Source organism: Suncus etruscus, chromosome 11 (assembly GCF_024139225.1).
Source record: "Suncus etruscus isolate mSunEtr1 chromosome 11, mSunEtr1.pri.cur, whole genome shotgun sequence".
In the NCBI taxonomy this organism is placed as follows: domain Eukaryota; kingdom Metazoa; phylum Chordata; class Mammalia; order Eulipotyphla; family Soricidae; genus Suncus; species Suncus etruscus.
Window position 1 is genome coordinate 13,884,530 of NC_064858.1, and position 27,183 is coordinate 13,911,712.

Below are 27,183 nucleotides of genomic sequence, written 5' to 3' on the forward strand. Positions count from 1 at the left end.
ATTTAAGACCCTAGACCCACCCTTTTCTGGGAGGGGTCTTGGGAACCGGATAGTAGGTGTAACCTTACCTGCTAGACCCTCCCATTCCTGGGAGGGGTCTGGGAAATGTTTTATAAGGCTTGGACCAAGGGAATTCGGGTTTTTGGCTTTTGGCCTTTTGGCCCTTTTGGCGCTTTGCCTGTTTGCGCTGCTGGGCTTGGAGGAAGATGGCTGAATTACAAGATGCAGGGCCAAGAATAACTAGGGCTTAAAAGGTTATGAGATAGGCCACACACATGTGGTGGCTAGGGCCTAAATAAAGATGATTCTTCCTGAAGCCTGCCTGTGAGTGAGTCTTGATTACGCCAATCACCTGGGCCTGGGACCCGGCCAGCTGGATGGGAATGAAGCCACGTGGCTGGGGCCTAAGCACAAAAGCCTCCATCCATCGCCATCCAGCCCCATAGTTAATTATTTCATGCTACACTGAGCAGACGCAGAGTTGTAGAATTCAGCAGTGGAGGCCAGCGCTAAGGCATTTGGGGGCTGGACCTCCTTTAGTACCATGGCCATTTCAGGGGTTGAGTTGTAAGTTTGGAGGGCAGAGCCCCTACCTCCTGTATATGACATGGAGTCATAGAACTGCACAAAGGGACCAAGTTCTTCAGACAAGAGACCTCTCAGGGTGTCCTGACTATAATAATGCACCTGGCTTCCTTCCTGGTAGGGACTCACTAGGCTCTGAGTGTGATGTGGACCCTGAGGTGGTGTCCTCTTGACAAGTCTGCCTGAAAAGGTCGGGTATGTGTACAGAGGTACTGTGCTGGTGGTATGTGAGATGTTAGGGTACTGAGCTGCTACTGACATGGAAGAGACAGCTGTGTTTTGGTCAGTGACAGTCATAGTGAAGCCTCCAGGGGTAGAGGACTTCTTTTGAGCACTTCCAGTAATATCCCACTGAATAATAGTGGGGTAGGAAGCAGTTGAATTGAAAGTCTGGTTCTTGCCAGACACTCCAGACAGCATTCCTGTGTTAATTTGTTGATAAGGATAGGCACTACCCATAAGTGGTTGAAAAGGGGTGCCAGAGGCTGATGGTAAGAGCCAGGCAGAGCTAACAGCTGAAGCAGAGACTGTGGAGAAGTTGCAGGTACTTCCTGCCAGGGAAGCTGCATTGCTTACTATAGGAACCAAAACCTGCCAAGAATTTGCAGTTCCCAATGCATATGGATTTTGGAAATTTTTTGTGGGGAACAAGAAGGTGATGAAAACATAACATGAGAATGATGATCTTTCACTGAGACAGTAATAATATTACCATAACGTTGTAGGCAGAATAAAGCTTCTTATACTAACACTCACTGAGATACCAAAAGTCAAATGGTTTTGGGTTATTCAAGGGCTGGAACATTTTGGCACTTTGTGTATGTGGCACTGTGCTCCCAACATGGAGGCATAACTAGCAAAGACCAGGTATCCTTGTTTGTACATGGTTTTTTTTTTTTAATATAATTTTTATTTTGATCATAGTGTCTTACATATTGTTGACAATAATATTTTAGGTACATATTTACATAAAATCAGGGGGGATTCCCATCCCCAAATTGTCCTCCCTACCCCTCCGTTGTTGTCCTACCTCCCATTTCCTCTTCCCTCACCCCCCAAGGCGGCTAGAATATGTGGTCCCCTCTGTATCCAACCCACTACTTAGTAGTCTTGCACCTGTTTGGTCTTGATGCCTCCCTTATCTCCCCCTCTAACTGTAGGCAGGACTAGCTAGTTCAAGTTGCGTGGTTTTGCCTGAGAAGGAGAAGATAAATAAACTGGGGTAAGAGTCTAATACTCCCAAAGTGGGTGGAATCCTTCTAGAGGCTCTCATCATCGATTTGGGAGATGAAGGAGAGAAAGAAGGTGAAACACTCCACCAGTACCAAAAAAAGTGTCAATTATCCAGTGAGGACTCCAGCTATATCGATAAGCACCACAAAAAAAAAAAAAACAGCCGAAAAACAAAGCAAAACAGACAGACAAACAAACAAACAAAAAACAGAACAAAAACAAACAAACAAACCAAAAACACGCCATGGTCTTGAAATAAGAAACATGGCATAGCACATAACGAGGGAAAAGAAAAGAATAGAAAAAAATAAGTATAATTGGGGACGACGATTTCAATAATCACACCCAAACAGAGAAATCGACCAAAATAGATAGGTAAATAAAAATAATAATAACAATAATAAATGAAGGTAAAAGATATATATGTGTATATATATATACACACACACATATATATACATATATATATAAAATACCAAGTTTTTGTGCTTTTTGTATTTTTGTTTTTTCCCCTCCTGCCCTGGCACAGTAAATATTGGGGTCATTCGAAAAGGAATTCACATGGCCTAAGAAATATGGGGTTTCTCCGTCCTTGGAGTATACTGTCATGGGATCAGCTCCAGACTTTGCTCAGGATCATTTATTCTCCTGGTGGTGTTTTTTGGTGTGTGGAAGACTTCTGTTCTGTCCAGGGTGATACACTCAGAGCTCTGTGTTTAGAGGTCTCAGTATCTGCACAGATCCTGAGGTAGGTCTTATGGTGAAGTCAGTCTTTGTGGTTCTAGAGGTTCTGTTACCTCAGTGTCGTTTTAGTCCATCTTCTGTGGTTGGTGACCTTGGTCTTTGCACTGAACCTAGGATGGCACCTAGGTTAGCGTCTTTCTTTGTGCTTCCAGAAGGCCCATTCTGTTGCAGTTGTCTCTGTCAGACCTTTGGGACTGGGGATCATGCTTATTGTGCAAGTCATAGTTCAAACCCTAAACTAGGGCTTTTTTATTGGTCCCAAGATGTATACTGTCTGGTCGTGGTTCTAGTAGCCAGTCATCTGTAAGTCACGATCTTGGCTTTTGGACCTACCAAAGGGTGCCGAGTCTTCTGGTTTTGTCTTGTCGTTAGCTGGTGAGGTAGGCTAATCTGCTCTAAGGTCAAGTTGTTCACATTTTCCTCTTTGTCAGGATATCATGTTAGAGCTGGTCCTTGTTGTTGACCCCGCAGTATTAAGGCTGTTCCGGATGGAGTTTGTTTCCTGTAGCTGTTGTGAAGAGCTGTGCCAATTCTATGTCTGGGATCCAGGGTTCAAGGCTGGATGAATGGCATCTAATCATCTGAGGTCTAAGTGATTCCACATGACATATTTTCAAGGTAGGAGATACCCCTGTATTGTAAACAACTATGAGTTCCTATCTCTAGTAGATAAGAGCTCTTTTTTTTATATGTAAGGTTTCCCCATTATTTAGTGTGTCTTTGCAGGGGGAGGTGGAGCCACATTGTATTGTCGGTGTGGTTGGGGGTGGACAGAGGGGATAACAGACACAGGTTACATACCCAAAAATGATAAAAAAATATAATAATAATAATAATAATAATAAAAAAAATAAAATAAAATAAAAACGTATGTGCTCACAAATGTATATATAGGACCAACATTTAAAAATAAATAAATAAATAAATAAATTTAAGAGAAAAAAAAAGAACGAAAATGAGTTAGCGAAGTTTTTAAAGGACCAAAGTGGTGCAAAAGACTACCTTACATTTGGGGGAGAGCAGATAACGAAGTGGTGTATTACAGGTATTATGCCTATGTTGGAAGTACAGTTTTTCCCATTGTCTTTTGGGTTTTTCTTGTGATGTGTGGGTTCCCAGGCATCTTCCTATCACACCCCCTGACCTTCTTCAGGTTGGTAAAAATTTGCGGCAGGGAGGTCTTGGAAGAGTTCTTGCATTGGGGATACTTTTGGACCTAGGTCCGGTTTCAAGAAACAGTCCATGTTAGGGGGAGTTGGTAGGGAGGGCCTCGCAGCATGAGTCCGCAGGGGAGTTGGCTGTCTTTTCTTGCCCGGGACGAGGTGTGGGTTTGACTGGGTGTCCCTTCTCTTGGGTGCTGGGTACTGGTTCGTTGGGGTAGGAGGTCGATCTTGTTGCCTAATAGATTAAGGACTGAGGGTGAAGTGTTTTAATATAGAGGGAGGTCTGGATGGGTTTGAGGGGTGGAGGGATAGTTCCAGAGGGGGGAAAGGGTAAGGTGTATGGAAGGGGTAGGGAGGGAGAAAAGAGAAAAATACATTAGAAAGAAAGGGAGAAGAGAAAGGATAGAAAGTAAAGAAAAGAATAGAAAAGAAAAAAATAACCAAGAAAGTGGTGAGAAGAGAGGAGAAAATAGCAAGGGAATGCTGGTTTGCTTGAATGTGTTCAGTGAATAGAGCATGTAGTTTGGGTCTGTACGTCGCTGTTACTGCTTCGGTGGTCTGACTGGTCACGTGCTTGAAACCCTAAAAGAAGGTAAACCTAGGGATAAAGTGTATGTTAACGAGTTTTCTCAGGGCCAACTCGTAGTGCAAACTGGGTATGGTATCTCGTGTGGTATCCCGAGTTGCCATCTTAGCTTGTCCGCCCTTTGTATCCAAGAACGCCTGTGGACAGAAAAGCTGAGAGGTTATTTTAAATATAGTAAGATAGAGGCATTAATACGTAGTTTTATGGGATGTTTCCATTGGAGCCAGTGGTTTGCCTTGGTATTCTTTACCTGTGTTCCTGTATACGATCTCTACATGATTATTATGGGCCATTATTGTAGAAGGTTAATTACGTACCTGTTCTCTCTATGCTGCTGTTCTGGTGTTGCTGTTTTCTTTGTGGTATAATGTGTAGTCGCGAGTTTGTGTTGTTCCTTTTTCATGTGTTTTGGGCACTGTTCCGAGGTATATGTTGACTATTACAGTGGTTGGAGTTTCTACCCTGTTAGACCCTGTTATTTGATTGTTAAGTATTAGTTGTGATTGAGATGTATGTTCTATGTGCTTCAGAATAGTGCTACCATTCTGTGTTTATCTTTTGTCTTCTGACTTACTTCGTTTAACATAACATGATCTAAGTCCATCCACGTTGCTGCAAAATCTGTGATTGTATCATTTCTGACTGCCATGTAATATTCCATTGTGTATAGATACCACATCTTAATGATCCATTCATCTGTTGTTGGACATCGCGGTTGGTTCCAAGATTTGGCTATTATACTGAGTGCTGCGATAAATAGTGGGGTGCACACGTATTTTGGAATGAATGTTCTTCCAACTTGGGGGTATATACCTAGGAGTGCAATTGCTGGGTCAAAAGGGAGCTCAATTCTGAGTTCTTTGAGTACTCTCCAGACTGTTCTCCATAGATGTTGGACTAGGGGGCATTCCCACCAGCAGTGGATGAGAGTTCCCTTCATACCGCATCCACGCCAACAAAGATTGTTCTCAGTATTTTTGATGTGAGCCATCCTCACTGGTTGTACATGGTTTTTTTTTTTTTTGTTAGTTTGTGATATTTCTTCCTGTTTTCCTGAATGCAAGGCAATTAAGTGCCTTATTTCCTCAACTATTTCTCTGACCACCACGTTTGTTTTTATTAGTGGGTTACAGAACCTCGGCATTTGTTCTTTCTTGCCAGGTCTCTGCTTTGAGCATTACAATGCCAGAAACCAGGAGAAAGAGAACATATTAATAGAAGTATTTGTGGGCCATGTGAGTGCAATACAGCTATTAGCAATGCAATCTTCAGTTTCTCATTTTGCTTGTGTAGTTCATATACAGTACTGAGGGTTCACAGTCCCAGTCCTATTGATCAAAATAACGTTGGCAATTTGATCATTTTCAAGACTGGTTTTTGAATTTTACCTCAAAAATTATTACTTTACTGTTTCTTATGAAATACTTTTTTTTGGGGGGTGAATATTATTAAGTCATGAATTCACCAATGAAATAGTTATAACAGCAACAGTAATCAAGAGTAGTAATGCATACTTGAATAAATTGTTCTCTGACATGCTTACATGAGGACCTTAAAATTCTATAAATATAGAGAAAATAATTTAAAATATGGATCACAGAACTGAAGAAGTATAAAGATATCAATGAAATCTGGACTAAATTTCTAGCAGCAAAGTGATTGAGCAAAGAGCCAAGTGTAAGCCCTGGGCACCATTTTTTTTTGTCCCAAAACCAAATCAAACAAAAGAAGTACAAATTTACTCATAAACTCTGTGTCAGGCATCCAATATTAAGAACTTAATCTTTGATTTTAGTGAAATATTTTGGTCAAAATAATGCAATGTAATATTGTGAATACATACCTTGCCAAGACCCTAAGATAGAAAAGATTTATCAATAGCATACACAAGCAAAATATTGCAATACATGTGAATGTATTGGTAGAAAATATATTAATATTAAAACATATAAATAAGTAGTATATATTTTAAGTATAAGGTAATTCAGTTAGTTTTTTCACAATTTAAAACTTTTTATGTCAGCATGCTTTACCAATATCTTCATGATACAGGTGTCTTAGCCATTAAAATTTCAAACACCAATCCCACCTCATGTGACCTTTTCTCCAACATTTTCCTCAGTTTTCAAACCACCACCCTAATCTTCTCCTTTACAAACACAAATTTGCTTCATATTGTTTGTTATAAATAAGGTTATTGAAACTACCAAAACTGCTGTAAGGGTCTGTTTGAAATATTTCTCTCTCAATGCTGTTACTAATCTCATTGGCTAAGGATTTTCTAGTTTGTGTTTTGTGCTGGTAGTAGGGCCTTCTTATGTTTTTGTTTATGGTGAGTGTGTCTTCTATTTAACTTTGCCATCAGATGTGTTGTGTTTTGAGGTGTCACATGTCCACTGTGAGTGCACAGTTCAGGATCTATAGATCTGGATTTTTTTTGTTATTATGCTCATTCACATTGTCTTCCTATTAATCAGAAAGCAAAATAAATTATATGTAGCATACATACAGTTTAACTATAGTAAACTATATTAAACGTAACTATATTTCTTTCTGTTGTAATTTAAAATCTTTGCCTCTAGCCAACATTCTATTCCAAACTGTTACTCCTTCCTTCATAACTCCTTCCTGGTCTCCCCTCCATTTTTAGATTATTGTCCCAATTATAGTCTCTCCTTTTTGGTTCATATTAGTTAATGCTTAATGACAGTTGTTATCTTAATCTTCCTTATCTTTGTTTCTTTATAGCTAAGCACTCTACACCCACTCTGACCTCCCAATTTTTCTCTTTTCACTTATTTTAACTAAAATAATCTAAGATATGTGGCTACTTTTTGGAGCAGCATTGAATTTAAAGTAGATTGTAAGTAGATTGTAATTTAAAGTAGATTTTAAACTGGAAAGATTATTACAGACTGAATATCCTGGTATATATTGCTACTTTTCTACTCTACCTACATTGTCTATTTCATTTGAAATACTCCTGTCTCTGATTTAAGTTTTTACATGGATATTATAGAAAAAAATCACTATTAGAAAGTAAAGGAACTACAGAGAATGAACACTCTCTAATATATAAACATAGATGAGAACACATTAGCCAATGTACAATATATAAAATTGTATGTAAAGATATGGTATAAAAACAAGAAATAGATGCTGTGTGAAAGAATTAAGTATAAAAATAATTATAGAAATAATTATATTAGCATACAGTCAGAAAATGTCAAACTGAAATGAGGCATATCAAGTTGTAGTTTAATACTTTGCTCCATTATTCCAAGTTATTTTGACTTGACTACTGAACTTAGGGTAAGAAACCTAACAAACAACTTAAAATGTTTCTTTCCTTACCTGACGTGGTCAGAAAAGAGAAAAATATCAGCTACAGATTCAAGGGATGAGGAGAAAATTTCAAGGATGTCTGAGCACTGAGGCAGAAGACTGAATGTCCAGTACAGACTACTGGTCACTGGTCATTGGTGATGATCCAAATTTGTTTACAGACAAATCCATGGGAACCCCAAGATTCTACCAGATGGTGATTGGTTTGGTGGGAGAATGATGTCATAAGTAGTCACTTTAGGTGGGGCTAGCCAAAATGGAGGTTAAATTCTCAATAAGACCACCAGGTATGGTAGAGAGACAGAATGAAGCAGGCTGATATGTAGGGTGTTGTAATTATACAAAACCCATGTAACAGTCCTACTTTTATTGAGCTTTTCTGTTAGGAAAATCCTCCTATTAATCAAATTAATGAGTTTACAGATGTTTATTAATTAAATAAACTGTTATTAATTACTTATACATTGTTTTCATAAATGTATTTTACATAATAGAATAAAATCATATGATATACATTATATTTGAGGTTATGTATTTACATAGTTAGAAATATTTTAATTTCAATAGAAATTAATTACTTTAATTAATAATTTCATTATTTAAAAATATAATCATAGCTTGGTTTTATACATCCAATATTTCAAATTCAATCCCACCATATCCCTCCACCAATGTTTCCAGAGTACATCCTATGCCACCAACCCCTGCCTCCAGCTGACTATAATAAAAGTCACCTTCTAAAATATGTTTGTGAAAGTTTGAATTTTATAATTTCATTTTGTTGACTCTTGCTTGGATAGTTGGTAGGTGTGTCACTCATTTTTTATTTTTAGGCCACACCAGGTGGCACTTGGGGGTTACTTCTGGCTGTGAGAAATTACTCCTGGAAGGTTCAAAGGACCACACGTGGATCCTGGCTTGGCAATGTTCAAGGCCCATCTTCCAACTACTGTAATATCAAAAAGCCCCCTAGTTTCTGTCCTTTTTTAACACCACCAATGCACTTGAAAATTCTTTTTTTTAATTGAATTTTTATTTTGATCATAGTGGCTTACATATTGTTGACAATAATATTTTAGGTACATATTTACATAAAATCAGGAGGGATTTCCATCACCAATTTGTCCTCCCTATACCTCCGTTTTTGTCCTACCTCCCATATGCTCTTCCCTCACTCCTAGGGCTGCCAGGATTATGTTGTTCCCTCTGTAACTAGCCTAATACTTAGTAGTCTTGGACCTGTTTGGTTCTGGTGCCTCCCTTATTTCCTCCTCTAACTGGGGGGCAGGATTAGCTAGTTCAAGTTACATGGTTTTGTTTGAAGAAGGGAAGAGTAGTAAACTGGGGTAAAGGTCAAATACGCAGAAAATAAGCGGAATTCTTCTAGAGGGTCTCATCCTCAGAGAGACGAAGGGGAAAAAGGTGAAAGACTCCACCAGTACGAAAAGAAGTGTCAAATATCCAGTGAGGACTCCAACAATAACGCTAAGCACCACACCACCAACAACAAACACAACAACAACAACAAACCGCCATGGTCTTGAGATAAAAAACATGGCAGAGCAAATAATGTAAGAAAAGAAAAGAAAAGAAAAGAAAAGAAAAGAAAAAAGGTGTAAATGGAGGCAACAGCTTCAATAGCCACACCAAAACAAAGAAATCAACCAAAAATAGGTAAATATAATAATAATGATAATAAATGAAGATAAAAAATAATATATATAAAAAGATAAATAATATTTTGTGTTTTGTTTATTTCCCTCCTGCCCTGGCACAGTAAATATTGGGGTCATTCCAAAAGGAATTCACTTGGCCTAAGAGATATGGGGTTTCTCCGCCCTTGGAGTATATTGTCACAGGATCATCTATAGCCTCTGTTCAGGATCCTTTACTCTCCCGGTGGTGTTTTTGTGTTGTTTGAAAGACTTCTGTTCCATCCTAGGTGATACAATCAGATCTCTGTATCTATCAATCTCAGTATCTGCACAGTTCTAGGGATGGGACTTATGATGAAGTCAGTCTTTGTGGTTCTAGAAGTTTCGTTCCCTCAGTGTCATTTTAATCCATCTTCTGCGGTTGGTGGTCTTGGTCTTGGCACTAAACCTGGGATGGCACCTAGGATAACGCCTTTCCTTGTGTTTCCAGAGCCCCATTCCGTTACAGTTGTCTCTGCCAGACCTTTGGAACTGGGGATCATGGTTGTTGTGCAGGTCGTAGTTCAAACCCTAGACTAGGGCTTTTTTATTGGTCCCAAGATATATACAGTCTGGTCATGGTTCTAGCAGCCAGTCATCTGTAAATCACGATCTTGGTTTTTGGACCTACCAACGGGTGACAAGTCTTCTGATTTTGACTTATTGATGGCTGATAAGGTAGGATAACCTGTTCTTAGGTCATGTTGTTCTCATTTACCTCGCTGTCAGGATATCATATTAGAGCTGGCACTCGTTGGTGTTCCAGCAGTAATAAGGTTGTCCCAGATGGGGTTTGTTTCCTGCAGCTGTTGTGAAGAACTGTGCCGTTTCTGTGACTGGAATCCAGGGTTCAAGGCTGGACGTATGGGATCTAATCTCCTGAGGTCTAAGTTGATTCCACATGACATATTTTCAAGGTAGGAGTTATCCCTGTATTGTAAACAACTATGAGTTCCTATCTCTAGTAGATAAGAGCTTTTTTTATGTGTAAGATTTCCCCTTTTTTTTAGTGTGCCTTTGCAAAGAGAAATGGTGCTACGTTATATTGTTGGTGCATTTGGGGTGGACAGAGAGGAAAACAGAAACAGGTCACATACCCAAAAAAGATTTAAAAAATAGGATTAAAATGTATGTGCTCATATGTATATGTAGAACAGACAATTAAAAAATGAATTAACGAAGTATTTAAAAGACCAAAGTGATGCAGAAGACTACCTTACATTTGGGGAAAGGCAGGTGAAGAGGAGGTGTAATACAGGTCTTATGTTTATGTTGGGAGTACATGTTTTCCCATTGTCTTTTGGGTTTTTCTTGTATTGGGACTACTTTTGGAACTAAGTCCGGTTTCAAGTAACAGTCTACATTAGGGGAAGATGGTAGGGAGGGCCACGCAGCAAGGGTCCGCAAGGGAGTTAGCTGCCTTTTCTTGCAGGAGACGAAGTGTGGGTTTGACTGGGTGTCTCTTCGTTTGGGTACTGGGTACTGGCTTATTGGGGTAGTAGGTCAATCTTGATGCCTAATAGATTAAGGACTGAGGGTGAAGAGTTTTAATACAGTGGGAAGTCTGGATGGGAATGAGGGGTGAGGGAGTAGTTGGATTTACAAAGGGGGGAAAGGGGAAGGTATATGGTAGGGGTAGGAAGGGAGAAAATAGAAAATACATTAGAAAGAAAGGGAAAATAGAAAAGAAAAGAAGTAGAGAGAGGAGTAGAAAAGAAATGATAAAAAAGAAAGTAGTGAGAAGAGAGGAGAGAATAGTAAGGGATTGTTAGCTTGCTTGAATGTGTTCAATGAGTAGAGTCTGTAGTTTAAGTCTGTATGTCACGGTTACTGCTTCGGTGGTCTGACTGGCCACGTGCTTCAATTCCTAAAAGAAGGTATAACCTTGAAATAAAGTGTATGTTAAAGAGTTTTCTCGAGACCATCTCGTAGTGCCAGCTAGGTATGGTATCTTGTGTGGTATCCCGAGCTGCCATCTTGGTTTGTCCACCCTTTGTATCCAAGAATGTGTGTGGACAGAAAAGCTGAGAGGTTATTTTAAATATAGTAAGATAAGGCCTTAAAACATAATGTTATGGGATGTTTCCATTGGAGTCAGTGATTTCCCATGGTATTTTTTACCTGTGATTGTATACAATCTCCAAGGGATTAATGTGGGCCTTTGTCGTAGAAGGCTGATTACATACCAGTTCTCTCTATGCTGCTGTTTCTGGTGTTGCTGTTTTCTCTGTGGTATAATGCAGTCAAGAGTTTGCGTTGTTCCTTTTTCATGTATGTTGGGCACTGCTCTGAGTATTTGTTGACTATTACAGTGTTTAGAGTTTCTACCCTGTTAAACCCTATTATTTGATTGTTGAGTGTTAGTTGTGTATAAGATGTATGTTCTAGGTGCTTCAGAATAGTGCTATCATTTTGTGTTTATCTTTTGTCTTCTGACTTACTTCGTTTAACATACATGTTCTAGGCCCATCCACGTTGCTGCAAAGTCTGTGTTTGTATCATTTCTACTGCCATGTAATATTCCATTGTGTATAGATACCACATCTTAATGATCCATTCATCTGTTGTTGGACATCGAGGTTGGTTCCAAGACTTGGCTATTATACTGAGTGCTGCAATAAATAGTGGTGTGCACACGTATTTTGGAATGACTGTCCTTCCGACTTGGGGGTATATACCTAGGAGAGCAATTGCTGGGTCAAATGGCAGCTCAATTCTGAGTTCTTTGAGCACTCTCCAGACTGTTCTCCATAGGTGTTGGACTAGGGGGCATTTCCACCAGCAGTGGATGAGGGTTTCTTTCATACCGCATCCCCACCAACAGAGATTGTTCCCATTATTTTTGATGTGAGCCATCCTTACTGGTGTAAGGTGGTATCTCATTATTGTCTTGATTTGGATCTCTCTGATGATGAGTGAAGGTGAGCATGTTTTCATGTGTTTGTTGGCCACCCTTCTGTCTTCCTCAGAGAAGTGTCTATTCATTTCATCTCCCCATTTTTTATGGCTTTATTTGGTTTTGGGGGGCTCAGCTTTCTGAGTGCTTTGTATGTCCTAGATATCAGCCCTTTATCTGATATGTCGAGTGAAAAGATTTTTTCCCATTCTGTTAACTGTCTTCTTGCCTTAAGTAAGGTTTCTTTCGCCATGCAGAAGCTTTTTAGTTTGATGTAGTCCCATTTGTTTATGTTTGATGCTAAAGTTCTTGCCATTGGTGCTCCATTCTCAAAGACCTTTTTGATATATATGTCTTCGAGTGTTCTGCCTATTTTATTCTCAATAAACTTTATAGATTTGGGTCTGATTTCAAGGCCTTTGATACATTTTAAGTGGACTTTTGTATAAGGAGTGAGGTATGGGTCAATTTTCATTTTTGTACATGTGGTTTTCCAGTTGTACCAACACCATTTGCTGAATAGGCTTTCTTTGTTCCATTTCAAGTTCCTACCTCTTTATCAAATATTAGTTGGCTGTATATCTGGGGGTTTATGTCTGGGAATTCTGTTCTGACCCACTGGTCTGAGGTCCTGTCTCTGTTCCAGTACCATGCTGTTTTGATTACTATGGCTTTATAGTATAGTTTCAAGTTAGGTAAGGAGATGCCACCCAGCTTCTTGTTTTTCAATATGTGTTTGGCTATCCTGGTTTTTTTGTTATTCCAGATGAATTTTATGATTGATTGTTATATTTCTTTAAAGAATGGTGTTTGAATTTGGATAGGGATTGCATTAAATCTATATAGAAGTTTGGGTAGGATAGTCATTTTGACTATGTTAATTCTACCTATCCATGAGCATGGGATATTCTTCCATTCTTCAATTCTTCCACTCTTCAATTTTTTTCTGAAGTGTTTTGAAGTTTCCCTGGTATAGGTCTTTCACTTCCCTTGTAAGGTTGATTCCTAGGTACCTGATATTTTTTGATACTATTTTAAATGGTATTGTATTTTTAATCTCTCTCTCCTCAACTTTGTTGTTTGTATATAGAAACGCTACTGTCTTTTGTGTATTGAATTTGTATCCAGCCACTTTGCTGTATTGGTTAATTATTTCTAGGAGTTTTACTGTGGAGTCTTTAGGGTTTTCGATGTATATCACCATATCATCTGCAAATAGAGATAGTTTGTGTTCCTCTTTCCCAATTTAGATTCCTTTGATTCCCTTCTCTTGTAGAATTGCTATTGCTAGGACTTCTAAGGTTATATTGAATAAGAGTGGAGAGAGTGGACAGCCTTGCCTAGTTCCTGATCTTAGTGGGAATGCTTCTAGTTTCTTGCCATTAAGTATAATGTTGGCTGTCGATTTTTCATAGATAGCTGTAACTATCTTGAGGAAGGTTCCTTCTAACCCTATTTTGCTGAGTGTCTTTAACATGAAAGGGTGGGGGTCGGAGAGATAGCATGGAGGTAAGGCGTTTGCCTTTCATGCAGGAGATAATCGGTTCAAATCCCGGAGTCCCATATGGTCCCCTGTGCCTGCCAGGAGCAATTTCTGAGCCTGGAGCCAGGAATAACCCTTGAGCACTGCCGAGTGTGACCCAAAAACCACACACACACACACACACACACACACACACACACAAAACAAAAAAAAAAAAAACAAAAACATGAAAGGGTGTTGGATTTTGTCAAACGCCTTCTCTGCATCGATTGATATGATCATGTGGTTTTTGTCTTTCTTGTTGTTGATGTGATGTATAATGTTGATTGATTTGCATATGTTGAACCAACCTTGCATTCCTGGTATAAATCCCACTTGGTCATTATGTATGATCTTTTTGATGAAGTGCTGGATTCGGTTTGCTAAGATTTTGTTGAGTATCTTTGCATCGATGTTCATTAGTGAGATTGGTCTGTAGTTTTCTTTTTTGGTGGTGTCTTTGCCATCTTTGGGAATGAGTGTGATATTGGCCTCATAAAAGAAATTGGGGAGGATTCCTGTTTTCTCTATGGTTTGGAAGAGCCTATGGAAAAGGGGTAGTAGGTCTTCTTGAAATGTTTGGTAGAAATCACCTGTAAATCCATCTGGGCCTGGTGTTTCTTAATTACATCTTCAATTTACTCTGAGGTGATTGGTCTATTTAGGCTTTCTAGTTCTTCCTTTTCCAGTCTTGGAAGATGGTATTTTTCTAGGAATCTGTCGGTTTCTGCTGGGTTCTCTAGCCTAATTGAGTATAGTTGTTCATAATATGATCTCATGATATGTTGTATTTCTTGGGGTTCTGTTGTAATCTCTCCCCTTTCATTTGTGATCCTACTGATTTGGGTGTTTTCCCTCTTTTTTTTGGTGAGTTTGCCAGTGGTTTGTCTATCTTGTTTATTTTTTCGAAAAACCAACTCCTGGTCTCATTGATTTTTTGTATTTTTTTCTTAGTTTCTATGTTGTTTATTTCTGCTCTGGTTTTTATTATTTCTTGCCTTCTGGTCGTGGTTGGATTTCTCTGCTGCTGCTGTTCCAATTCTTTGAGATGATCTTTTAAACTATTGATTTTGTTGTTTTCCTGTTTCTTGACCTAGGCCTGTATTGCTATGAGTTTCCCCCTAATTACTGCTTTTGCTGTGTCCCAAAAATTTTGACAAGTTGTCTCCTCATTATCATTTGTCTCAAGGAATCTTTTTATTTCTTCCTTGAGTTGTTCTTTGATCCAGCTGTTGTTGAGCAGCATGTTGTTTAATCTCCAGGTATTAGTTTCTCTCCGTTGTTTCTTCTTGAAGTCAATTTTGACCTCTATTGCATAGTGATCTGATAGGTTACTTATAGTGATCCTTACATTTGTGGTCTTATATAGGTTGGTTTTGTATCCTAAGACGTGGTCTATTCTGGAGAAGGATCCATGTGGGCTTGAGAAGAATGTGTATTCTGCTTTCTGGAGGTGGAGGGCTCTATATAAGTCTATTAGCCCTAGATCTTCTAATTTTTCATTTAGGTCTCTTATTGCTTTGCTACTTTTCTGTTTGGTAGATCTGTCCAGTCGTGATAGTGGAGTATTGAGGTCCCCTACTATTATCACATTTCCCTTCATGTGTTTCTCCAGGTTTGCGAGCAGTTGCTTCACATATTTTGCTGGCTCTACATTAGGTGCATAGATATTGACCAGGGTTAGTACTTCTTGATCTAATGTTCCCCTGATCAGTAGGTAGTGACCCTCTTTGTCTTTGATCACTTTCTTGAGATTGAATGCAATTTGGTCTGATACAAGAAAGGCTGTCCCTGCTCTTTTTTGTTTTCCATTGGCCTGTATAATTACTTTCCATGCTTTTATTCTAAGCTGGTGCTTATCCTGTAGTTGTAGGTGTGTTTTTTGCAGACAGCAGAAGTCTGGTTTATTTTTCCTAACCCAAGTCTCTACTATGTGTCTTTTAATTGGAGAGTTTAGTCCATTAACATTTAGGGAAATTATTGAGAGAGAGGACTGTTGTGCAGTTGTATTGTGTGGAGTGGTTGTTGTTACAATCGGGGGTTTGGATTGTGTAATTCGTCTCTGAGTAAGTCGTTTAGGATCGGCTTAGTTTGCACAAATAGTTCAAGTTCGTTTATGTTTGAAGAATGTTTTTAGTTTGCCCTCCCATATGAATGATAGTTTTGCTGGGTATTGGACCCTGGGTTGGAAATTTCTTTCATTCAGTCATTTAAATATGTCTTTCTACTGTCTTCTTGCTTGAATTATTTCAAATGGGAGATCTGGTTTGATTCTTATGTCCTTTCCTTTGTACTTGAGGTTTTTTTTCTACCTTATTGCTTTTAGGAGCTCCTCTTTCTCTTTGTTTTTTTTTTTTTTTGCCATTTGGATTATTATTTGTCTTGGTGTTGGTTTATTAGGGTCTATTTTATTAGGGACTCTCTTGACTTCCTGGATTTGCTCTGCAGTTTCTTTCCAGAGGGTGGGGAAGTTCTCTGTTATTATATCCCTAACTACCTGTTCTTCCCCTTTCCCTATTTCCTCCCTTCTGGTATACACACAATTCTTAGATTGTTTCTTTTGTCCTTGTTCATTAGATATTGGAATTTTCCTTCCAGTGCTTTGCCTTTTATTTCTTTGTTGGTTTCTTGATCATTTTTTGTTTGCATTTTTTCTTCGAGTTCTTAAATGTGCTTCTCCAACTCTGTGTTTCTGCTTGTAAGGCTTGTTACTTTGTCTTTTAATTCCTTCATTTCTTTTTGTATGGAATCTCTCATGTTCTTTAAAATTTCTTCTTTAATTTTGCTGTTTCGTTCATCCATGGATTTCTTATACTCAGTAGCTAGGGTTTCTATTAATTCTTGCATTTTCTTCCTCGTGGCCACTTTTAGGTCTTCTTCCCATGGATGTGTGCGTTTTGGTGGACTTAGAAACTTGCTAGGGTTTGTCACGGTATCTGCAGATATTAGGGTTCTCCTTGATTTACGCATATTTCTTTGTATTTAATGGTGTGCTTTGGAGTGCTGTGCCTTCTAATTTCGGCCTGCTTTGGTTCCCTGTGGCATGGAGATGGGTCCCCTTCCTGAAAGTAGTTCTAGAGGGGGCTGTTGGGTGAGCTTGTTGAACCTAACTCTTTCTCCTCCCCTTTGCTACCTAGAGGTCAGCCTTCCTTCAGTGGGTATTGTCCCTTTTCTGCTCCTTATTTCTGTCAGCAGTGCAGTTCCGCTCCTGGCCACAATTGTTGCTGGTGCTGTTGAGCCTAGCTCTCTATCCCCCCTCCTCTCTCTGGGAGTCAATGGAGCTCTGTCCCCTCCAAGCCTCAGTTGAAGGAATTCCCTCAGCCAAACCCTGCAGGCTCTGCCCTCAGCCCTTGGGGAGTCCCAGGTCCGTTCCAGGGCTCAGGGGGGTGAACTGCTCTAGGTCACCCAAGGGTCCAGGTGTCTGGTCCAATCTCCCCCATCTATTGGTCCTAATCTGCCCCAGTGGTGCAGGGTTCTCCTCACCCCTCCTACCTTGCACTCGGGCTTGGAGTCCTGGAGCGGAGCGGCTTGCTCAACTTGCCAGTCTAAGCGCCCACCTGGGGGAAGGGACTCACCCGGTTTGTTCTCGCCTGCGCTTGGGGTCCCGAGGGTGGGGGGGCTTGCTGGCCTAGGTGCCGACGTGGGGGGAACTAGGCGCCCGCATGAGGGGAAAGGGGACTCAGCTGGTCCGCTCTCTGCTTGCGCTCGGGGTCCGGAGGGGGGTGGTTGCTGGCCTAGGCGCCCACATGAGGGCAAAGGGGACTCACCCGGTCTGCTCTCCGCTTGCGCTCAGGGTCCCGGGGGGGGGGTTTGCCGGCCTAGGCACCCACGTTGGGGCAGAACCTTTTTAATGGGTGTTATAGGGGTGTACCCGAAGAGTGGGCCTTTGAAATAAATTAAACTGAAATAACGTAAAAATAATTGAAATCTCAGAGACCTAGGAAAAAATCTTCGATGAAGAAGCAAAAGTGAAAAATATCACAGCTCAGTTTTCAAAACTCAAGAGTTCATGTAACTACATCCTAGATGCCCAAAGAGTACAAAATAAGAGACCCAGATAAAAGCATTCCAAAGCACACTCTAATAAAAAAAGATGAAAACCATAGAGATGGAATATTTAAAGAGCAATATAGAAAAAGAAATTAAGTGCAAAGAAGGAGCCTGAGATTTACAGCAGATTTATCAGAAGCAATCCTCCAGGCCCAATGACGGTGACGAGATATAGTGAAAAAATACTAAGTGAAGTTAAGCCTATACAAGAATCCTTAAAAGTAAGATTTTCATCATATTATTATATATTAATTAACAAAATTATTATATTTTATATGTTATTAATTAATATTAAATTATTATATTTCTTCAGATATTTATTTGAAGAAAGGACACATAGGTTCATGAATGAGCAATGGCCAAGAAATTTTACAGAGCCTTAAAATTAACCTTAAAATAAGAACTGAAGGGTCCACTTTAAGGAAGACAAACACCAAACTTCTGTATAAGATGGTACAAAATTCCATGATAATATGTTTCTATGGCAATTGTCTAAATGTAACAATTAAGAGACACAGATTGAATGACAAAATAGATCAAAAAATTGAATTTAGCATTTTACTGTCTCCAAGAAACACATTTGAATAGTCAGAGCAAACACAGACTCAAAGTTAAAGATTAGAAGATAATACTCAAACAATAATTTTTCTTAAAAAGCATGATTCCTGCTACTCTCCTACGAGTATGGCTGGGAATCTGGGCAGACAGCTGGCTAATGGCCTTCTGGGCTGACCACTTAGTCCAGGAGACCGAGATCCCCCCACCCCCATGCCAAACTGGTCTTCAGGACCAGGTTTGGCAACTGGGCTCTGGGGGGAGGGGGAGGAGGGAAACTCCAATCTCATGCTTTTTCAAACTGGAGAGGAAGTTTGCAGCTGGACCCAGAAGATCCCACATGCCAGGATTACTGCTCCTCTTCTACTGGCATGGCTTAGAATCAGACAGACAGATGGCCAAAGGCCTCCAGGACTGACCAGTTAGTCCTGGAGACTGAGAGCCCCCCACGTCAAGCTGGCTTTCAAGGCCAGGTCTGGTATCTGAGCTCTGGGGGGATGGGGAGGAGGCAAACTCCTCCCCCATACTTTTTCATACTGGAGAGGGAGGCTGCAGCTGGACCCGGACGATCCCACATGCCAGAATTCCTGCTCCTCTCCTACGGGTATGGCTGGGAATCTGAGCAGACAGCTGGCCAATGGCCTTCTGGGCTGACCACTTAGTCCAGGAGACCGAGATCTCCCCATGCCAAACTGGTCTTCAGGGCCAGGTTTGGCAACTGGGATCTGGGGGAAGGGGGGATGAGGGAAACTCCTCCCGTATTCATACTGGACTCCCTGCAGTGGTGTCTTTTCTTACTAATAGTCATTTTTATAAACACATGGGCACAAATGCGTCCACACGAAAAATATACTTTTTAAGTATTATCTAAAAATGTTCTTAATTCTAGATGGTTCCTAGGAAAGGAAACAGAATACCAAAGATTTTATGATAACACTCAAATAGATCTTTAAAGTCAGTCTTTATGGATGTGACTTTCCCTACTGACTTCAAGCCGAAATGACAAACAATTCATATATATATATATATATATATATATATATATATATATATATATATATATATATATATATATATATATATATTCCCCTAATTTAACCCTCTTTACCCTCAGTTTCTAACTCGGTAGGCACCAAGATTGACCTCCTGCCCCAACAGACCACCTTCCAGCTCCTCAGTGAAAGACACCCTCTGGGTTCCAATTATCATGCATCGCCAAAGAACTACAACCAGCATGCCTGCTGACTCATGCTTGATGGCCCCTCTCATCCCCACCAAATCGTGGACTGTTGCATGATACAGGAATCGGCCTCAGCAAAACTTCCAGATCAAAGACACTATATGGTCTCATAATGCAGCAAAGCATCTCTCAAACTCAATTCCAAGGCCTGTGAATCAAAAAGTACCTTGGCTTTTACTCCACACAAGAATATATCAAAAGACTTAATTGGGAGTCTTATATTGCCTATAGAAGCTCAATACCTGTATAACAATATATCTTAAGATGTGTATTACTAAATATACAAGTAGCCTCCTCCACCACTTGTTTTATTCAAATACCTTTTCTTTTTAACTCAGTTTTATTTATTTGTTCTATTTTAATATATACAGTTTTTCTCTATCCTTACCATTTTTGATGCTGCTTAATACAAAAAGCCTTGACTGGGATAAAAGCTCAGAACAAAACCAGATGACAGAGACTGTGTGTGCAGCCTGTCATCCTTACCCAGAATAGCACCAGCAACACAGTATTACACCATACGTTTTTGTATGGGCACAGTAAAAAAAGGGGAAACCATAGACACAGAAACAAGATCTTATCTTCTAGGGATAAGAACTCACTTTTTATAGCAGAAGGGTGCCTCCCATCCTGAACATGTGTCATGTGGATACAATCAGTCCCCAGGAGATTGGACAGTGTTAGGCCAATCCAAAACCCCAGATCCCCGACGTAGAAATGATACAGCTCCGAGCAACACCACCAGGAACTAAGCTCCATTGGGAGATTTATAACACTACTCTGGCACCAACTTGTGCCAGTTTTGATATGACAACGAGGAAAGAAAATCTTGACCTAAGACCAGGCTGTCCTATCACATCACCTAACACTAAATGGAAATCAGAAGAGATATCGTCCCTTTGAACTGTGAAAAATAAAAGCACCAACAACAGAAAACTGACTTTGACAATCGTGACTGAACAGAGCCTACCTTGGGACTAATAAGGAAAACCCTACCCTAGGCTGTAGTCCAGGACACATAAACAACAACAACAACAACATCAACAACAAGATGTCTTATTTCAGAGGTCCAACGTGGACAACAGAGACAGAGCAGAACCTTTGGATCCATAATATCCTAGGTTTCAGCTTAGGGACTGAACGAAAACAGGGAGCAAGTGTTACAGAAGACTGAACACCACAACAACGATGGATAGGAACCTCTAGAACCTAGAGACTCTATCCTAGACCCTGACCTATAACCTATGCAAATACCAAGATCACTAGCTACAGTGGCTTGATTTTCTCACACACAACCGAGAGGAAACTTTCCTGGCATCACAAAAAAGCCTTTGGGAAGGGGTAATGAGTATATATGGAGCCAGGGGTTATACCATGATGGTATGCTTCAAGGATGGAGAAACACTGAATCTCTTAGGCCACGGGAATTCCCTTTCTTCCCCAATGCTTACTGTGTCTATGCAAAAAAAAAAAAAAAGTGGGGGGAACGCCAAAACCTGCCACTCCAGCACCCATACTTTTTCTTGTTTCGTTTTGATTTGTTAGTTTTTTACTTTATTATCCTTCTCTTTTTTCTTCCACTTTTCTCATTCTTTTTCACTCTTGTATTATTATTTAGAGATTTATTTTTATTTGCTGGCTCCATTTTTTTCTTTTTTCTTCCATTTTTCTTTTTTTTTCTCTCTCTCTTCTTTCTTTTTTTGGTAGTTGTCACCAAACTTTTTTCTCCCCCTTTTCTTATCCTTTTTATCTCCAATGACAGTGGAATAGATGCTCAATCTACAACAAGCTGTAAAGTGGAAACCAGTTGCACTAGCATACTGGGGGGTAGAGGAGGGAGAATTGGGATGCATACTGGAACAGGAGCGGAGGGAGGACAGCACTGGTGGTGGGAATGCCCCTCATTCATTGTCACTATGTACCATACATGATGTAGTGAAAGATTTGTAATGCACTTTAGTCACAATAAAAATTAAAAAAAAAATTAGGCATAGCCATACTAATATCAGATAATGTAGACTTTACATTTATAAACTTAAAATGTTTATGAGACATAGGGTTATTTCTTGAGAATAAGTGAAAATGAGGACACAAAGTATCACAATTTGTAAGACAAATAAAAGCTGTATTATAGGAAAAATATAGATTTGGAAGCATTAGAAAGATGAGTCTACATAAATAACAATGGTATATATAAATAACATAAATAAATAACAAATAACAATGGCAGAGCTTAAATCTGAAAATGATGAACAAAATGAGCCAAAATCAGAAAGGCAGAAAGAAATATTTAAACTTACAACACAAATTAATGAATTGTACACCTCCCCCAAAAAACAATAAATATAAATGCAAGCAAGATTTGGTTCCTTGGAAAAGAATACAATATCTATAAATAATTAACTGTACTAACAAAGATATATATATATATATATTAAAATCAGAAATGAAAGTGTGATGTCACAATAGATACTTAACAGGGGTCTCAAACTCAATTTACCTGGAGGCCGCAGGAGGCAAAGTCGGGGTGATCCTTGAGTTCAAAGTCAGTAGTAAGCTTTGAACATTGGGGGGTGTGATCCAAAGAACTAAAACAAAACAAAACAAAAAAAGAATCCTCTAGGACAGGGCCACAAAATGTTGTACGAAGGGCCACAAACAGCCTGCGGGCCACGAGTTTGAGACCCCTGTAACTACACAAATTTGAAGGGTAATGAGAGATTACTTAGAAAATCTTTATGGCACAAAACAAGAGAACCTAAAAGCAATGAATAAATATTCTTTGACTCCTTTAACCTTCCAAAAAGTAATTAAAAAATACCTGAACAGATGTATCTTTATCAAGAAAATATAAATAGTTATCAAAAGGCTTTCCAAAAACAAAATCCTAGTCACAGAATTCACTATTGAATTCTTTATAACCTTTAAGAAGGACCTACAGCCAATCCTTTTCAGGATTTTCCAGAAATAGAAAGAATCACAAAATTTTTTATAAGGCTTAAATAACAGTTATTCCAAAAGTAGGATGAGACACCATAGAAAAAGAGAATTAACAGCAGATATCCTGGATGACACAGATACAACAATGTTTAACAAAATACTAGTAAATAAAATCCAACAATTCATCAAGAAGGTCATGTACCATGACTAAGTAGAATTCATCTGAGAGATGCTGAATGGTTTAAAATATGCAAGTAAATCAATATAATATACTATATCAATAAAAGAAAAAACATAATCATAACAATAGATGCAGAGAAAGCATTTAACAAGATTCAGCACACATTAATGATAAAATCCCCCAAGACGGGAACTGAAGAAACTTTTTTCAATATAATCAAAGCCTTAACTTTAAAGCAACTCACTGGCAAGCATAATCAATTAGGAATTTCTTTTCCACTAAGATAGGGTACATAAAAAAGATGGGGTACAAGTTAAGAGTGCCAATTCTCACCATTTTTATTTAAAACAGTACTAGAGGTATTTCCCATAGCAATTAGGCAAGAAAAATATAGTAAGGTCATCCAGGTAGGAAAGGAAAAAGTCAAGCTCTCATTGTTTGCAGATAACATGATACTAAGATATAAAAGGCACTGGTATTCTTAGCAAGAAAAATGTCTGACCCATCAGAGAAAAAATACACAAACATTTCCTAGAAGAATAAAGACAGATGTCCAAAAGACACATGTAAAAAGTGTTCCACATAATTAACCTTCAGGGAGATTACAATCGAAAGAAGGAGATAGCATCTCACTGGCACACATCACAAAGAACAAGAACAAGAGCTGTTACAGATGCAGGGATAAGGGGACTCTCATTTATTGCTGGTAAGAATGCTAACTAATGTACCTTTTTTGGAAAATAATATGTATATTGCTTAAAAATCTAGAAATTGAGCCTCCATATGACTGACCCAGAAATAATAATCCCAGGAATATACCCTGTGGACCCAAAAATATAATGTAGAAAATCTCTCTGCATTCCAATGTTAGTCACAGTACTATTCTCAGAAGCTAGAATTTAGAAACAACCCAAGTGCTTAGAATGAGTGGCTAAAGAAACAGTGGTACATGACACAATGGAATACTATACAGCTGTTAGGAAAATGAAATCATGATATTTATTTATATATGGATAATATGGAGTGTATTATGTTGGGAGAAATTCAGAGTGAGAGTGATAGACATAAAATGATCTCATTCATTTGAGAGTTATAAGAAGGATAATATGTAATAAGAGACAATAGTGATTAGGAGTAGAGAAAATATTCTATGATAGGACTGTCACAATATCAGGGGAGTGCAATTATGGGATAAAAGGGCTTACAGTGACAGGATAGTTGATTACCATTCTGGACAATATTGAGTATTTAAGGGGATAAAGTGATATGCATAATACCCCTTCAGTAATAATATTTCAAAATTGAGTTTTTAAAGTGAAAAAAGGAAGAGAGAGAAAGAGAGAGAAAAAGAGAGAGAAAGAAGAAAATGTCTTCCCCAGAGGTAGATAGGGAAGATATTAAGTGGGAGAATAGGAAGAAACCTGGGAACATTGTTGGTGGAAAATGTGCACAGGTTTGTATATTGAATGACTAAATCTCATTTAAGAACAACTTTGTAACTGAAAGATCTGTATTATGAACAAACTTGTAACAGTGGTGTTTAAATAAAATAATAAAAATGAAATGTGGAGAAACTCTAACATTTGCAAGCTGATAGCTGGCTGGAATAAATAAAAGAATAAATGAAAGTTTATTTGAGACTAATGATGAAAAAACAATCATTGAACTATAGGTTCCATAGAAAAAGAAGTCCTTAGGGTAAAAACTATAGCATAATAGGCCCCCCTCAGGAAATAAGTAGTAAAAATTAAAAAAGAAACATAAACACATACCTGAAATATTTGAAGAACCAAGAGCAAATGAACCCAAAAACTAGTAGAAGAATCAAAATTGTTAGGAAAAAAATCTCTGCAATGCAGGGCTACTTTAAGAAAGTGTCAAAATTAAATTCAACTACTTAAATGCATACTTACATTTTATGAGAGCCAATAGAAAATAAATTAAAATTCCAGAAGATAAAAATTTAACAAAGACCAGAGAAGAAATCAACTCTAAAATCCAAGAAAGCAATGTAAAGGGTCAGTGAAGCAATATACTGGTTCTTTGAAAGAATAAACAAGATAGAAAAACCTTTGTCTAGACTCGAGAAAAAATGAGTAGGTGCTGAAATAAATTGTATCAGAAATAAAAGGGGGAGGAATTATAACAGAATTCTGAGAAATTCAAGATATGATAAGAAGTAGCTTTTTCTCTTAATCTGGAAAACCCAAAAGAAATGGACAGATTGTGAGAAAATATAGTACCCCAAAACTGAATGATTAAGTAGAAGCTTGATCAAGAAGCAAGGAAATAAAAAGATTAATTAGCATCCCAACAATAAATGTTCAATCCAAGATGAGTTTATGGATGAATTTATCAAACTTTCAGAGAAGACTTATTGCTATTGACCTATGCTCTTTCAAAATATTGGAGAAAGAGTAATATTTTCTTAAACTTTCTCATTTATATAATATAACAATGATATTAGATAACATATCAAGTTATAAATAATAAAAAAAATTTACATCCACGTTTTATTTTATAATGTCAGTGCAAAAATCCTCAAATCAAAGCAACCAAAATGACTGCACATCCTAAAATTTTTATACCATTATCAAATGAAATACATCCCAAGAATTTAAGGGTGGTTTAATATAAATCAATATACATAATATAATCAATTAATAACAAAAATAAAATCGTACCGCCATACCAACTGATATATAAAAATCTTTTGACAATATGATTTTTGACATGATTATTCTAAATGATAAAAAAATTGAAAGCCTTCCCACTGAGACACAAAGAGGTGCACAATCTCCATTCTAGCAATAGCAATTAAGCAAGAAAAGATAATCAAAAAGATACAGATGGGAAAAAGTCAAATTATCTCTATCTGACAATATGATAATATAGGCTAAAGATCATAAAAAGTCCCCATAAAATAGCTCCTTGAAACAATCAACCAATACATAAAATGGTTATACAATTATTACAGTTGTTTCTTTCTATGCAATGATTCAAAGGTGAAAGAGTTCAGAGTTTATTTCAATCAAAATATGATAAAAAAGCCATCAACTTAATATGAATACAATTAATAAAACAGGTTAAAAAAAACTATACACAAAACTTCCAAAACACTTAAATTGAAGAAGACCTTAAAAAATGAAAACATATTCTGTGGGTGGCCTTTATATCCTCATCACTTTTTCCTTTGAGGTGCAGAAGCTTCTCAACTTAATATAGTTCCATCTTTTTATCTCCACTTCCACTTTTTGGAAAGTGATATTTCCTCCTTGAAGATGCCTTTAGCCTCAGTGTCAGTATTTTACCTACATGTTGGAGTATTTTACCTACATGTTGTAGTATTTACCTACAATGGAATATTTTACCTACATGTTGTTCTATATGCCGTATGGTTTGGGGTATTATATCAAGGTCTTTAATCCAGTTGAATTTGACCTTTGTGCATGGTGTTAGATGAGGGTCTGAGTTTGCTTTTTTGCATGTAGATGACCTGTTTTCTAAACATTACTTATTGAAGAGACTTTTCTTGCTCTATTTTGCATTTTCTACACCTTTATCAAAGATTCATTGATTGCATGTCTAGGGGTCATTCGCTAGTCTTTCTCTTATGAGCTCTGCCTGTCTCTCTTGCTCCTGTTCTCTGTTCTTCCTTACTACTTCCTGCTAAACTTCCTATCCTGAGAAGCCTATCACTGCTTCTCTTCTGGATCTCTGCTTTATCTACTCTCCACTCTTCCTCAGGCAGATTCTTTTATCCTTTACTCAAAATAGCCCATCTAACAAAGAGTGGGATTAACATCTCAGAAGGAAGCTTGGATGGGTCTGTGGTTTTAAATAAAGAATAAAAGGGGCTGACTTAGGGGGAGGAGTGAGAGAACAAAATGAGGAAGCAGCAAAAGCCTGAGAAAGAGGGGCATCAAACAGCTTAGCAGAGAAGCACATGTGAGGAAATGTACATGGCAGATAGAGCCATAGAATAAAGAAAGCTGAGTCGACTCCAATGAAACTTAAATTGACTGCTTGTGAATTATTTCTCTGCTGCCATTCTGTGTCTTCAGATCTGTCCACCCGAGGGGTTAGAAACTCAGTACCTGGGGCGGCCTCACCCAACATGTGGACCTTTATGCCTTATATTTATATTTAAATCAACAATGGATGGACATGGAAACTATTATGCTGAGGAAGAAATAGACACAGAGTAGTCTCACTCTTCTGTGGAATTTAAGTAAAATAAAAGACATCATTGTAATAATCCCCAGATACAATAGAGATGAGGGCTGGAATGACTGGTCCATGCTATAAAGCTCACCACAAAGAATGGTGCTATAGAATAACTTTACTAATAATTATTAAGACAATGGTCATGAGTGAGAGAAGTAGAATGCCTGTCTCAAATACAGGCAGGTGGTAGTACAGGAATTGTGATGGGGCATTAGTGGTGGG

The 27,183-nt window shown here is 38.4% G+C and overlaps 1 protein-coding gene across 1 annotated transcript in view; it reads right to left on the minus strand.

The window, feature by feature from the left end:
- The window catches only part of LOC126021991 (uncharacterized protein C2orf78-like), a 59,779-nt gene that overhangs the window by 9,808 nt on the left and 22,788 nt on the right, over window positions 1–27,183 (minus strand). Inside the window, exon 2 of the mRNA XM_049782876.1 lies at window positions 462–1,276. Within this exon, the coding sequence (XP_049638833.1) occupies window positions 462–1,276 (815 nt within the window). The remainder of the gene's footprint in view (window positions 1–461; window positions 1,277–27,183) is intronic.